General features: G+C 31.7%; 1 protein-coding gene across 1 annotated transcript; it reads left to right on the top strand.

Annotated features, from left to right (window-relative positions):
- Nucleotides 1–12,676: 12,676 nt before the first annotated feature.
- Nucleotides 12,677–15,574, top strand: LOC108991680. The gene is made up of 3 exons (XM_018966015.2): nt 12,677–13,046; nt 13,166–13,381; nt 15,245–15,574. Exons 1-3 carry the CDS (start codon nt 12,792–12,794, stop codon nt 15,320–15,322), a joined length of 549 nt encoding a protein of 182 aa, XP_018821560.1. The 5' UTR covers nt 12,677–12,791; the 3' UTR covers nt 15,323–15,574.
- The last annotated feature ends 27 nt before the right edge of the window (nt 15,575–15,601 follow it).

A 15,601-nucleotide genomic window follows, 5' to 3' on the forward strand; every position in this document is an offset into this window, starting at 1 on the left:
AGGCGTGGTGTGAGTGCATGTCAACAATCAATCACCCGAGAGTAATGGATCAAGCCTACTCCAGGTCAGTAGAGAAGAAAAGCTAAATAAAAAATAACAAAAATTGGAGAATAACATGGATATTGTCTCAATTAATATCCAATCTTTTTATTGATGAAAGTAACGATTAGAGTTAGCTGAGATATAAGTTTATTAAAATTAAGTCCTTAGGATGAATACTGAAATAATATGGTAGTTTAAAGATGTAAAATATCAATATTCCTTTATTTTTAAACTACACCATAAACAAATTAAAATATAATCATTAAAATATACAAGCCACAACTCAATGGCATAAGTTCTTTTTTATATAAAAAGTAAAATATATTAGTAACGAACTTTTTAACAAAAAATTGGAAAGCGAGGGAGTCTAACAAAAACCTCATAATAATGGATACAACATATAAAAAATAAAATAAAAATAGAGCAAATATTTTCTTAATTGAAATGGCTAACCTATGATGCCCTAATCTAGATACCAATTAAACAAGGTACTAGTCATTACCTATTAAGAAAATGGAATATAACTCTTTTCAAGAAGTTTTCTTAATCTCGAAAAGAAATAGCATATCGCAATACGTAGGATGTAAAATAGTTTTTAACAAGAACATAAAAAAAAAAAGACATAAAAAAAAAGTAACACAACAAAAAAAGAATAATATAGCCCTCCAAAATAATGTCATCAAACATTGCAACGACCATGAATCCTCTAGTGTGAGTCTTGGAGTTCAGAGCATCATATATAACTTTTAACAAAGCTCCATCTTCACCAAACAATTGATCAACATTAAGAGACTTATTGATAAATAAGTGATAGAAGAGTTGAAGACGGAATATCAAATCCAATGAAAACTGTTAGATCCATATAGAGATCTTATAAAATGAACTTATAAACTAACATGGTTCGATAGAGAACATTATATCTATTTTATAATAAAAAAAGTTTTATAATCTCACATCAATTTATATTGGTTTGTAAGTTCACTTTTGAAAAATCTCTGTTGACGTGACATTGTTGTTGATGACCCTTTGACCAAACTGAATTTAGATGTTCAAGAAAGGGAAAATGTAGAGGGAGACCTTGTTATGGTAGCTAATGTGGAAGAAGTGGAAGTAGTACAAACAGAAGGCGAGTTGTTGGGAAGTAGTATATGCTACTGCTGGAGGCTGGAGCACCAGCCCCTAAGATAATGAGAGTAGTTGGGAGGATCAAACAACAAAAATTCATTATCATCATCATAGGTATTGGAAGCACTCACAGTTTATTGATTTAAATGCCGCAAGGAAGATAGAGACACCTTACCTTGCCAAGGTTGCTGTCAAACTTTTCAAATTCACCTTCCAAGATGTACATTTCAAGCCTCTCTATATGTCTTACCATTGGGATGTTGTGATTTGGTACTTGGTGTGGACTAGTTACACCCTTCAGGACCAATTCTTTGAGATTGAGGACGTCACTATGAAGTCCAATCATCACTCTAGGGGAGTGATATTGCAAGGACTAAAACCATCGAAATCAACAATTGAAGGGAACAAGGCAGCCCTTAAGACAGATTGTAGAGGATTATGGTTGCATTTGATAGATGTGACTATGGGAAGCTTCATCACAGGGATTTGTAACTTGAATGTTAGCAATTATTAGAATAATTCCAAGGAGTATTTGTTGAGCCCAAAGGTCCACTCCTTCTTAGAAGCCATAATAAAAAATTCATAGGATTCAACTCAAGGAGGGAACTAGACCTCCCAACAGTAGGCCTTACAGCTACACATACTTTTAGATTGAGGAAATAGAAAGTTAGTGACAATGATGCTGCAAGTTGGGATTATTAGGCCTAGTCAAAGTCCTTATTCTTCATTTGTTTTATCGGTGAGGAAGGTAGATGACAAATATGTGTAGACTATCGAGCTCTCAATCAAGACGCCATTAAAGATAAGTCTCTTATTCATAACATTGATGAGCTTTTAAATGAATTACATGGAGCTACTTTGATTTCTAAGCTAGACTTATGGTCTGGGTACCGTCAATTAGAATTAACCAAGATGATATAGCAAAAATAGAATTTAGGACCCATGAAAAACATTATGAATTTTTGGAGATGTGCTTTGGGCTCAAGAATGCACCTTCTCTAAGGTCCAATGAATGACATTTTTAGGTTTTACTTGAAGAAATTCATTTTAGTACTTTTTTATGATATTCTTGTATATAGTAAGTTCCTTATTGATCATGTTGCTCATCTAAGAACTGCATTAGAGGTCTTGCAAACACACTAATTGTTTGCAAAGTCCTCAAAATACATCTTTGAGAGCATACAAGTGGAATATCTCGACCATTTAATCTCTAAGGAAAGAGTGAAAGCTAATCGTGCCAAAATTGCAACTATGTTAAATTGGGTTATTCCTAAAAACCCTAAAGCTTTAAGGGGGTTCTTGGGACTCCTAGGTTATTTCGGGAAACTTGTCAAGGGTTATGGAGGTATTGCAACTCCCTTAATTTCCCTATTGCAAAACTACTCATTTTGCTAGACAGAAAAGGCAACTCGAGGCTTAAATTCCCTCAAATAAGCTATAAGCACTTCTCTAGTATTGACGTTATTAGATTTCTCTAAATTATTTGTTATTGAGTGTGATGAATCAATGGAAGGAAATGAAAGTTGTACTTATGCAAGAAGAAATGCCTCTGGCTTTCCTTAGTCATGCCCTAAAATGAAAGAATATGTAGTTTTCTACCTATGAAAAGGAGCTATTAGCATTGGTTTCTGCTATTATGAAGTGGAGGCATTACCTACCGGGGCATTGATTCAAGGTGAAAAGTTCAAGCTGACCAACAAGCCCTCAAATACCTCCTGAAGCAATAAGTGGGAACTCCTACTCAAAAAAGGTGGGTTTCTAAGCTCTTGGGGTTTGATTTATCAGTGGAATATAAGAGTGGAAGTGATAACATGGTAGCAGATGCCTTGTCCAGATTGAGTACTCACACAGACCGCACTGACCTATTGGATCCGGAGGAGGACAACAACACGTGAATTCAAGCAATTAGCACCATTCAAGTAACTTGAATGTAGGAGTTGAGCAGACATTATCTAGAGGACCTCGTGATTCAGGACCTCATTCATAGTTACCAATGAGGGCCACTAGATCAACAATACCTTTTCATAATGATCTACTCTTCTACAAGGGTAGACTTCACTTGGGCTCCCTCAAACCATTTCAACAACACATTCTTCAACAATTTCACAGTAGTCCATTTGTATGGGAACTCAGAAAACATATTTCAGGGTTAAAAAGTTCTATTGGCCTAGTCTATGATGGGATGTGAGGAGGCACATCTGGGAGTGTCGAGAGTGTGATACTTGATAATGTAACAAGACAGAGATGCTACACCCTACGGGATTACAACTATATCCAATTCCATCACAAAATTGCACTAACATTAGTATAGACATTATTGAAGGTCTTCCACCCTCCCAAGGACAAAATGTCATCATGGTGGTGGTCAATAGGTGGAGCACGGATGCCCATTTCATATCACTTGCACATTCTTACAATGTTACAAAGGTTGCTCGCCCATTTTTGGATCATATCTTCAAGCTGCATGGTATGCCACCAACAATAATATGTGATAGGGACCCAATCTTCATGAGTGTTTTTTGGCAAGAATTATTCAAGCTCAGTGGAACAAAACTCTTACTTAATTCAGCTTACCATCCTTAAACAGATGGCTAAATAGAGGCAATGAATAACCTGTTAGAGTTATACTTGAGGAGTTTCTCTGGTGATAGATCTAAGGATTGGGTTAAGTGTTTCTTGTTGCTAGAATGGGCATACAATACCTCTACCCATACCTAAACCAAACTCAACCCATTTGAAATAGTATATGGGGTTCCACCCCCTAGATTGATGTCATATGAACATGGGCCTACTCATGTACAAACTGCTAAAGAACAACTGAGGAGCAGAGACTTCATCTCCCAACTCATTTGAGACTATATGCAGAAAGCACAAGCCAAGATGAAGTACCATGCTGACAAGCAACGGACTGGAAGAGAAATCCAAGAGATTAGGTTTACCTTCGTTTGAAGCCCTATAGATAGATTTCGATACAGTCCTATAGAGAGATATCTACAGAAATGTCAAGCTATCCACCCCAAGTATTATGATCCATTCCAATTGGTGCAGTGGGTTGGTCAGGTGGCATATTGGCTCAATTTACTGGAGAATTAGATGTACTCGATATTTCATGTGTTTTGTCTAAAAAAAAAGTCAGGAACCCGAATCACTTCACAACCCTCACTTCTGGTGCTACAACCAAACGGTGCCCTAGTACCTCAACCTGAGAAGATCTTGCTCCGACAATCAAAAAGAAAAGGACAGCTTCAACAAAGATGCTGGTACAATGGGAAGAAGCTTCAGAAGAAGAAGCGACATGGGAGGACTATAAAGAGCTACAGAGAAAATCTCCAGAGCTTGTGGCCAAGGTCTTCTAAGACAAGAGGCAATGTTAATGAGTTTCGACAGTCCATCTGGTCTTCAAACAATTTACGTGTGTTTATTGATCTATTTTATTCAGCTATGTGTTTAGTTAAAGGAAAATGCAAGTGGATTCTCACAAACTTACCGTTGAAACTTATTGCTTGATTATTTTAATTTTTTAAATTTAAATTTTCTTTACTTAATGATTAAAGAAGTGACTATTAATAAAGTTGTGTATTTTTTTTTTATTTTCTTTCTTAATGATTAAAAATATTAAAAAATTATTGAAAAGAAACTAGAAGAAAAAAAAATTTAAATACACTAGCGGCACGCCAGTAGTACCCGCTGACCGGCCCGCTAGTAGTATCCCTAGTTAAATTGGTTGTGATTGTCCATGATAGGAATAGATGGGCCTTAAGTTTGGGTCCATAGGTTGTTAGTAGAGTCTCTCATTGAATGGGTTAATAGCAATGAGTCCAATTTGGGAGTTTGTATCTATATTTAACTGACAAGCATCAATGAAACAATAAACTCAAATCTTATTCAGAAATTCAGCGTCTTTGGAGGTAATTGGCTCCTCGAACTGTCATAAACTCTGAACTTAATTAAGTAGCTCATAACAGTGTCTCTAGAGGCCTTAAGAAAAACTATTATTTTCTTGGTACTCTGACTTTTTCGTCAAATGGGTTGGTTATTTGATCCCAGAAATCACATTTCCTTGTATGAATTCAGTGCATCCATTTACCCTCTCCTGGTGTTCTAGTTTCAATGCTTCAGGAGATATAACTGATGCATAAATATATCTGATTGAGAAAAAATATTTACAACGTGAATTATATAATCGTTGTGTAATCGTTTTGAAAAAAGTGAATAAAATATGAGATTTATATTAAAAAAATTAATTTTTTAATAATAAATCTTACTGTTTTTCAAAACGATTATGCGATATTTACGTACTTTATAATTGTACGTAAATTGATGAAGTTTGCACTACTTGGAATGTACACCCAATGATGAGAAAAAGCAGACGGGAGGTCAGAATCTGATGCCATGTAGATTCATTATCTGCAATTTCCAATTTCAAAATGCTTGGGGGACCGATAAATTGCCTCTCAAAAGGACTGATACAAGTTTTTTTTTACTTGATAGTTAAGGAAACAGTTTTTAATAAGTTTGTGATTTTTTTTAAAATGTTTTAAGATGTGTGAAAGAAAAAAAAAAATTGAAACTGTGTGATCGGTCGAGACTCGAAACCATCAGTTCCAGTAGCACCGTCTTTTCATTAATATATAATTTCTATTGCTTGATACGTATATTTAATGAAAATTGTTTTCTAGTTGCGGATGTAATTTTTAAGTATGCCTATGACGTGCTCTAATAATCTACAACTAAAAGGAAAACTTGAGAAACCCAATGACAAATGTCTCTATGCTTAAGTCAGCGAATAGTTAAGCTTACAAAGTATGTACTATTAATTCATAAATTCATTATTCATTAGAAGAGCTTAACTCCTTGCTAGAAGAGTCATTTGAATAATAAAATGAGTTAAGATGATTTGTGAATAATAATAAAATTATTAATTAAAATTAGATAAAATAAGATGATATAGGTTCACTTCTATATCCAAACGGGCTCTAAGCATCAAAGACATCCACCACTGGTTTTCCGAGCTTTCCTTTTTGGTTGCAAGTCATTAGGGCACGCGACAGGCATACTTGAAAATTGCAACAACACTGGTATTGTTAATTTTCTTTGTGAATGCTGGGTGATGTTTCACATGTAAATAGTTGTCCTTTTGGTTCATGACATTGCTAACTACTGAGAGGTTCTGGTGGGAATGATACGTTTTCTATGGATTTAGAGGCCTAGCTAAGGGCATGTTTTGTTCAAGTGTTTATTGACATTCTAGGCACTAAAGCCAGTCATTCTCAGCTCGTTCAAGTATCTCCCTAGTTGAAAGTAAGATGGGATCTATTTTTGGCTAGCCTGATATAATTGATCCAAAGAAAGCTTAGCTTTACTGTTGTAACAATGAATTTTGCTAGACTTGGCATATTTATGACTTCCTGTTGCATCCTATTTCAAAACGGATGGTAACAGAGTTATTATCTTATTACTATCCATCTACTATCTAAGTATTTTAAATTTTTTTATTTTTTATCATTTTATTTTAAGTATTTTTTTAACATACTTAATTATTAAGAAAAAAATAAAAATATATATAACTTTACTAATACTTACTTTCTTAATCATCAAGTAAAATAAAAAATTAAAAAAAAATCAAATACAAAAAGAATAGTATATGAGTAGTAATAAGTTAGTAACTTTATCATTATTCTTTCAAAACCCACTGCTCTTTGGCTTTCTATCTACTTTCTGGGAAATTCAAAACTTTTCATTTTTTGCTTTGCTTCATTATTTCTTGATTTCCATCAATTTTCATTAGGATAATACTACTCTTCTCTCTCTATTTTACCGCTCAATTCTACCGCTTTGCTTTTTTAATTTTTTTTTACTTAGTGATTAAGAAAATATTTTTTAATAATATTATAAATTTTTTTATTTTTCTTTAAAATATTAAAAAATACATGTATAAAAAGACAAAAAAAATAAAAAATAAAATCTTATAATTAACGATAGCTCTCAACGGTAATTAGGAGCGGTGAATGTAGCAACACTCTTTTTATTATGATTCATTGCTTTCTTTTTTTTGCTATTAGTTTGAATTTTTTTAATTTTATTTATGGCAGGTGATGACTTTGACCTTATCCTACACAGTAATTGACTGTGTTAACAACAACTCTGATGAATATTTGATCTTGTCCTACATAGTGCAGTTTTTTCTTTGTAGCTGGTAAGCTTTTTTCTTTTGGCCAAAGCAAGAGTAAATGGTGAAAAGGAAGGAAAAGAAAAGGAAAAGAAAATTGGGAGATTTGAATTTGTGATTGTGAATTTTTTTTTCTAGGGTTTAAAGTCCGAAAGAATTACTTGGCATGCTCATCTGCCTAGAAGAGATTTGTGAAATCATCATTTATTTCAAAAGCTTAAACTGATGAAATGAGATAAATTTTATTATTTATTTTATATCTTAACGACAATTCCTATGGCAAGGGAAGAGAAAGTGAGTCAGGGCAAAATCTGTCTTGTATAGCCTTAATTGATGTCTTGGGAAAGGTATAATTTTGTCTGTAAGAGAGAGATTGTTGTGAACCATGTTCTCTTCATTGACCACAAAAATTTGGGTAAACAACATTTGGCATTTCCTAAATATAGGTTTGATTTACTTTAATTTTTTGTGGGGTGGGGTTTTAAAGCTTATGGTTCCCATTTCCTTGGATTTAATAGCTGATGGAACAGATTCTACCTATTATTCAATAATCATTGTCATTTCTTGCCATCAGGGGTCCCATTTTTGTTGACCTAAATGCAATGAAAAAGAAGGGCTCTCATCGTTTTTAGAAGAAGATGATGCCTTTCATCTTGGCTATATTTGTTTGTCACTGCTAAATGGCTGAGTGATGGTGGGTTGCTTAACAGTGTTATGATGTTTACCTTTTATGGTTCAGACTTCAGATATTCAGAAATCCATACATGATTTGTATGGTAACCTAGTAGACCCCTTTTCTTGTAATTTCTATTTTCTCCCACCACAAATATAACAGCATTAATAGGGGACTCAATAAAATTTGCCTAAAATTTTATTAGAGAATTCATTTTTATAAATTTAACTAGTCACTCTTCAGCAATACCAAATAACAGACTTTCTAAATTTATCATTATTCTATTAAAATATTAATTTTGACATTTTCATTTATTTTAATTCTAATTGTAATTTGAATATTTATTCGTTGTTAAAAAAGTACACATTAATTTTCTAATATTTATATTATTCCTAACGGATATAATTTTCTAACGATTTTTTTTTTTACAACGGTCATATTCTTTCAACTGTGAGAGACGTCGACTAGGGGTGTAACCGGTCCAGTTTGGTCCGGTTTTGGACAAAATTTAAGACCGAATCAGTATGTACCTGTTTTGTATTTTTCAAAACCGATTACACATAAGTTACCCTCCTAAATCGATACTTTCGGTTTTACTGATTTCCAATTCAATACGGTCATTTTTTTTGATTTTTTTAAAATGTAAGTTTGTCACTAAAAATTTGGTTATAAAAAAATCTGCTTTAGAAAAAATTTGTTTTACACTTTTATTCCAAAATCTGTTACTATTCCAAAAATCTGTTTTAATAAAAAAAAATTTGCTACATGCCTATAAATATAACTACTATAAAAATTGAAAAAAAAATCTGAAATAAAAAGAAAAACTTGCTATGGAATAAAATGAGTCTAAATTAGAAGTCCAAAAGTTCAACAAATTACAAGTCCAAATTCTAAAAATCTGAATTACAAGTCCGAAAGTCCAAAAACTTACAAGTCCAAATATCAAAAGTCTAAATTACAAAAACATCCTATAAAAAGCTTTACAACTAGAACAAATAACTATGCACCAAGCCACCAACTTCAATAGTCTATTCAACAAACCTTGCAATTATATGAAAATAAATCAAGCAGCTAATTCCAATAAAAAATTAGTAATTACATTAAATAAAAAGAAACTTAAGGAAAGATGTTATATAAATTGACCTACCTTAAATTAATCATCTCCAACCAAAGAAGTAGGTCTTAAAGTATAACTATAGTCTATATTAGACTATAAGTATACCTATAGTTCTAGTGAGTTTGTTAATTGTTATATTAGTATTTATTAATTGTTATAGTGAGTTTAATTTATTATAACTATATTATTGATAGTATTATAGTGATAGTGTTAATATAGTGATTTAGTATTAGTATTACTATATCATTATTTTATATGTGATTATTTAGTATAGTGATTTATATACTAATTTATATATAGACTTAAAGTATATTACTAATAGTAATATAATAATAGATTACAGTATTATTATAAATATTTGTATTAATTATAGTGATTAGAATAACTATATATTAGTATTTGTTAATTGTTATAGTGAGTTTAATTTATTATAAATATATTATTGATAGACTATAGTGATAGTATTAGTAAAGTAATTTAGTATTAGTATTACCATATCATTATTTTATATGTGATTATTTAGTATAGTGATTTATATACTAATTTATACATAGACTTAAAGTATATTACTAATAGTAATATTGTATTAATTAGACTATTAGTATTAGGTCATAAAATGTAAATTGTAATTAATATAAATTATATACTAATATTATAAATTATAATATTAAATTATTTCATATATGATATATAATTATATATATTATATATAAAAATTTCATATATAATTATATATTATATATAAAACTTATATATAAAAAATATTTTGTATAATATATAAAATTAGTTTTTATATATATTTTTTTCTAACTAGTCCGATCCGATTCTTGAAACTACGGAACCGAAATAGGACCAGGTCCGACTGGTTTTCATAATTTAGGAACCAGTTCCAAATCGGACCGGATCAAAATTGACCCAACCGGTCTGATCCGGCTTTTCTGTTTAAATTTATACCCCTAACGTCAACGATTGTTGTTCTTTCGTTTGAAGCTACTGTTCCTTCATATTTCTCAACTCTTGGTATAAAGCACATCAATTGAAATTGTTGTTCCTTCATCTTTCTCTTCTTGCGCGGGAGTAAGATGAATTTTTCTTTATCTTTTCTTCTTGCGTGGGAGGAACATGAGGCAGCTGGAAGAACAGCAGGTAGTGGGAAGAGAATTTTTTTTGGTGAAAATAATATTTAGCCAGTCCAAGAGGCTAACCAGATTTGGCCAGTAAATTAATCTTGAGCTAAAATTATTGTTTATTTATTGAGTCCATTGGATTTTTTTACAACATTGCTAAACTTTAGTCAAAATTTGGTTAAGTTGAGTCCACGACTAGTGCTCTAAATGGTTATCTACCCCTTCTATTATATATATATATATATATATATATATATATATATATATATTATGGGTGATAAATAAAAATAACTGCTCATGAAATGAAATGTTGTATCGTTTGATCATGCCGGAAAATGTTATTTTATTACTACAACTCTTAACTTCCTGGTCATATTGTGAACTTTATCCAAGGCAATCGATTAAAGCCCATAACAAATAAGAATGCAATCAATTAAAGATTGATGGGGAAAAATGTAAAAACGTAAGAACATCCCAAACTAGAGAGCTTATAACCATTTTTATGTCATTTAATGATGTGTTATTTAATAATTGAAGACTATTTATTATGTTCTATTTATGAGTCAATTATTTAATGTCACATTAAAAAATATTAAGAGAATGATGTTAAAAATGATGATAAATAGAAAGTATGGAAGTAATTGATTCTGTCTAGTTTTGAATATATTTTATAACCGAACTGGTCTAAGTCAATTTTATAATTTTGATAACGAAAATTGACTGATTAATCCAGTGAACAGATCATGACAAACTGCAAAATTGCTCCGTAGCAAAGACGATTACAATGAATAATGAAAATGTATATGTGTCTTTTATAAATAAATAAAAAAAAACCCACAATAAAAAAAAAATTCACTTTTTTTAATGGAATTTATTTTTTTATAAAAGTCTTGCATAAAATTTATACATTTGGCGCTTGTCTTTAATATTACTCAATTATTATATCATGAATCATTTATTGGTTTAGAGAGTAGAGTAGTACTAAATATAAATTTAAAACTTATAAATCTTATTCAGTCCCTTCAGGAAAAAAAAATGACTAATTAAAAGGAGAAATGATATTTATAATCGTGGAGTGTATAAATATTGTGTAATTTTTAAAAAGTGAGTACATACGTGACCTATATAAAAAAATTATTTTTTTAATAATGAACCATATTCTTTGAACAAAACAATTGCGCGACTCTTAGACATTCTACAACTGTATGTAAGGATGAAAAAAATTGGTGAATCGGTAAATCGGACCGAAACGGTACCGGATTGGTTCAGTCCTGTACCCATTCCATTTTTCTTAAAACCTGTCCAAATCAGTCTGGTTTTGATTTTCCTTTTTCTAACACCGGATCGGACCAGTTCATATATATATATATTTATTTATTTTTATATTGTATAAAATATTTTTTATATAATTTATATATATAATTATATATAAAATAATTTTGTATTATATGATAAATTACTAATTAATATAATATTAAATTTTAAAATCCTATATAAATAACTATATATTATCAATATAGTCTATAATATATATTATAATATATTACAATATATTATCATTATATTATTATATATTATAATATATATACTATATATCAATAAAATCAAAAGTACTGGTTTAAAAGTTTAACCAGTGTGGTATCGATTTTTCAAATCTCAAAATTAATATATATTAATTTGATTTTAAAATATATTCAAAACTAAACAGAACCGATCTCATTAGAGCATTGGTAGTGGTTTATCCATCTTCATATGCAAAATTGTCCTTTTTAAAGAATGATTTTGCATATAAAAAAAAACTCTCACATTGGTTTATGCATTTTTTAACCAAATAATAATAAAATATTATTTTTTATTTTTTTATTTATTTCCTAAAATTATTATTTTTTATATATTTTACAATTAACATCCACTTTGTATTATCAACTTAATACAAATTTTATGTATCAAAATCATCTTAATATAAATTCTACAAAGTTGATTTTAATGGGTAGGAGAGAGAAAAAAATAGTAAAATAATGTTTGAAGAATGAATAGTGATTCTTCAAATTTGAAGAAGCACTATTTATAGTTATGCAAAAATTTAGAGAGGCATAAGCTAATGTAGATGAATTTAAAGACATTTTTTAAATTTAAAGATAAAAATAAAGATAGAGAAGCTACTACCAATGCTGTTACACCCTAATTGTAAGTAACATTACTCCATTAAAATAGATCAAATTCTTTCAAGTGGTCTCACTTCTCTTAAAAATCTGTATGAAATGTAGACATACAAGACCGACACAAATATTTTCTACGAGTTCACTCATTTTCATTACAGTGATTTTTAATATTTTTTATAATTATTTATAATTATATTTGAAAAGAGTATCATGATTGCAAATTTGCTCATTTATAAGAGTCCCGTGTTATGTCGGACCCGTCCAAAAAACTCTCTCTCTCTCTCTCTCTCTCTGAGTCAAACTGCTGTCCGTCGGTCTGTCTCAGTAATTTTTAACTAATCCACGAAGAATAGAGAAATAGAAAAGAAAAGGCGCGATGAGAACGAACGGCGAGGTTCCACCGACAACAGTAGCACTTCCTTCGTCGACGTTGAAGAAAGAGAACTCCGACGCTCATCCTGGGTTCTTCGGCAAGACCCGGTCGTACAAGTTCTGGGCTCTGGCCGCCATTCTTCTCCTCGCTTTCTGGTCCTTGTTCACCTGCTCCGTCACTCTCAAATGGTCCGCCGTTGATCTCACCAGCTTCTCCGGCCATACCCACTCTCACATCCGCGACGATCTTGATATTCTCGTACTCACCCATCTCTCTCTCCCTCTCTCTCTCTCGCTCCCCCACACACACACACTCATATACACACCCATTGATTGTCGTACATGACTTTTTTTTTTGGGTTGGGGCGGTGGGCATAGGAAGTGGAGGAGAGAGAGAAGGTGGTGAGGCACATGTGGGATGTATACACTCAAAGCAAGAGTAACAGACTGCCTAAGTTTTGGCAGAAGGCTTTCGAAGCTGCCTACGAGCATTTGGTTAGTGATATTCCCGGCGTCCGAGACTCTGCCGTTTCCGAAATTGCCAAGTTGTCCATCAGCTCCATCACTCTCGACCCGCTTCCTGCTCAATCCCAGGTAATATATCAACCTCTTCTTCTTGATTCTATTGTTGATGTATGTGTGTGTGTGTGTGTCCAATAGGTTATTTAAGAATCGGGTTTTTACGTTTTGATTAGCAAAACTTTTGCAATTGGCGTTTGCTTCTGTTAGAGAGAAAATCATTAGAGATAAACTCAGATCAAGATTTTGATTTGATTCTCTCTCTAACAGCTTCTGTTCGAAGTTTTCCCCTTTCAGGGTTGGAGCCGAAATTGAATTATAATGAGGATCTATCTATGTTTGGATACATTTTTCTTCCCTGAATCTTTTTGCTCCAGCATGCAGTTCTGGGGAATTGAGGTTCTGGCTATTGCAGTGGTCGGTGATGAAAGTTTACCAAAAATCATTAAGTTAGAGAACTAGCAAACCATATACATAATAAATTAATAATGACTCCAATTAATTAGCAGAACTTTGTTTACTATTTATATTACAGGTCTTTTCCACGACTGTTTGAGAACTTCAAAACTTGTTTAAAGCTTTCTTTTAAACAGAACATAGTATGTTGGAAATGGCATGTTCAAAGCTTACTTGAAATGATTCATAGGGTTATTGCTGAAGGCTCGAAGTCAAGAGGCAATCCCATGTCGGTATAGTTTGACTTGTCCTATGATGTTTTTTTTGTTTTTGTTTGTTATGAGTTAGCCCATGCTCAAGGTAAAACCAAAAGCATAATGCTTCTCGTAAGTCAAATTCTAATATCATATAAAATGTCAAATTTTACCTAATATTCTCATATTCCCTTTGCATGCATTCATTTTACTAATGCAAGTTGTTTACAATTGCCAAATGGCGATTTAAGATAAGATTTCAGTTTCATTAAGTTCTTTGATATGCAATATTTGTTGACTTTTCTTCCATTGCTCTATATGGTCTATGTCAGGGACAGTTCAGTGGAGTGTTAATATAAAGCCTTTCCATTGTTTGATTACATTTACTCTTTTTGTTTTTCCTCCCTTTCATTTATTCTAATTTTCTCCAATGTTTTAAATCGATTCTTCTTAGCAATTGATTGTTTTGTAACACTTATTTTAGCTTGATCTGATTTTCTGGAATGCAAGCTTTATATATTTTGAACATACTGAGATAAAAAATAGATCCATTATTCTTTTTTAGTACTAGAGAGGGATGTAGATTTTTTCACAATCCTGGACCAGCATTTTTGTTCAAGAAGTAAAATTGATAGATGATTATAAAATCACACTACAACTAAAATATGATACAGAAAATTATAAATACTTGTAGAATGTGTCAAGTTGAGGTAATTAGCATTACAAACTTCTAATGCTGTAAATTAAATTACTAGAAGCCGGGTTTCCCGCTTGCTAGTCCGCTCTCCAGGTAGCCATCAATGGGAGAGGACTGGAAATTATATTCTGAGTAATAGGAGAATTGTGTTTTGTGACAACCTATTTTAGAAAACCAAACACAATATACATACATATCTATATATATATATATATATAAGATACAAAATGATATCCTGACGCAGAAACCCTTGGTAAGATTGGTTAGTGGCTTATCATCACCGATGACGAGAAGATTGTCGGACATGGATGCTATTATACTGGTTATATTCTTCAATTGGTTTAACTGCTGCAGTCTCATTTGATATTTTCTGAGTTCTAGTCCGGAAGGAGACGAGACATGAAATATAATGTATAACTGATAAGAAAGTCCTGTAAATTTTGTGAAGGGGTGCTCACTAGACTGTCAGAGGATTGTGTAAATTTTTTATGTAGAATTCTAAATGTCAGTTCAATCATGAGCCGAAGAACAGATTATTAACACACTATTCCCATTGTGTTTGTAACTTTGTGTTGTTGTTATGCTGTCCAGAGTACTAGACTTTCAAGAAAGAGCCCCAAACAAGCAGGAGAAGTCAAGCAGGCAAGTACTGTTGGGAGTAGCCGATAACTGGATTCTTCATCATGTATTTATGCACTTTGCCATATCCCACTTCCTGCTTAAAGTTCGGCAGAAAATGGTAACGAGCTGGAGTAATGCTGCTATATATTTGAGTCTTCGATAATGGAAAAGACTTCAATCCAGATGTAGTTTACACTTGACCTTCAATCTAGGGATCAAAGTTTTACTCAGTTTGTCAAAAAACTTCTGTATTTTCAATTTTTTTAAGAGTAATGTTAAATACAAATAGGTTTATTCATATGGATTTCAGATTTAATTCACTTTTTT

The sequence above is a fragment of the Juglans regia genome, chromosome 15 (assembly GCF_001411555.2).
Source record: "Juglans regia cultivar Chandler chromosome 15, Walnut 2.0, whole genome shotgun sequence".
NCBI classification, from domain to species: domain Eukaryota; kingdom Viridiplantae; phylum Streptophyta; class Magnoliopsida; order Fagales; family Juglandaceae; genus Juglans; species Juglans regia.

What these genes read in the sequence shown, in the direction of transcription:
- LOC108991680 (XM_018966015.2), top strand. Translation starts at nt 12,792, where the DNA reads ATGAGAACGAACGGCGAGGTTCCACCGACAACAGTAGCACTTCCTTCG. An exon ending in GCGACGATCTTGATATTCTC is followed by an intron (nt 13,047 to 13,165) that starts GTACTCACCCAT and finishes CGGTGGGCATAG; the next exon opens with GAAGTGGAGGAGAGAGAGAA. An exon ending in CGCTTCCTGCTCAATCCCAG is followed by an intron (nt 13,382 to 15,244) that starts GTAATATATCAA and finishes TATGCTGTCCAG; the next exon opens with AGTACTAGACTTTCAAGAAA.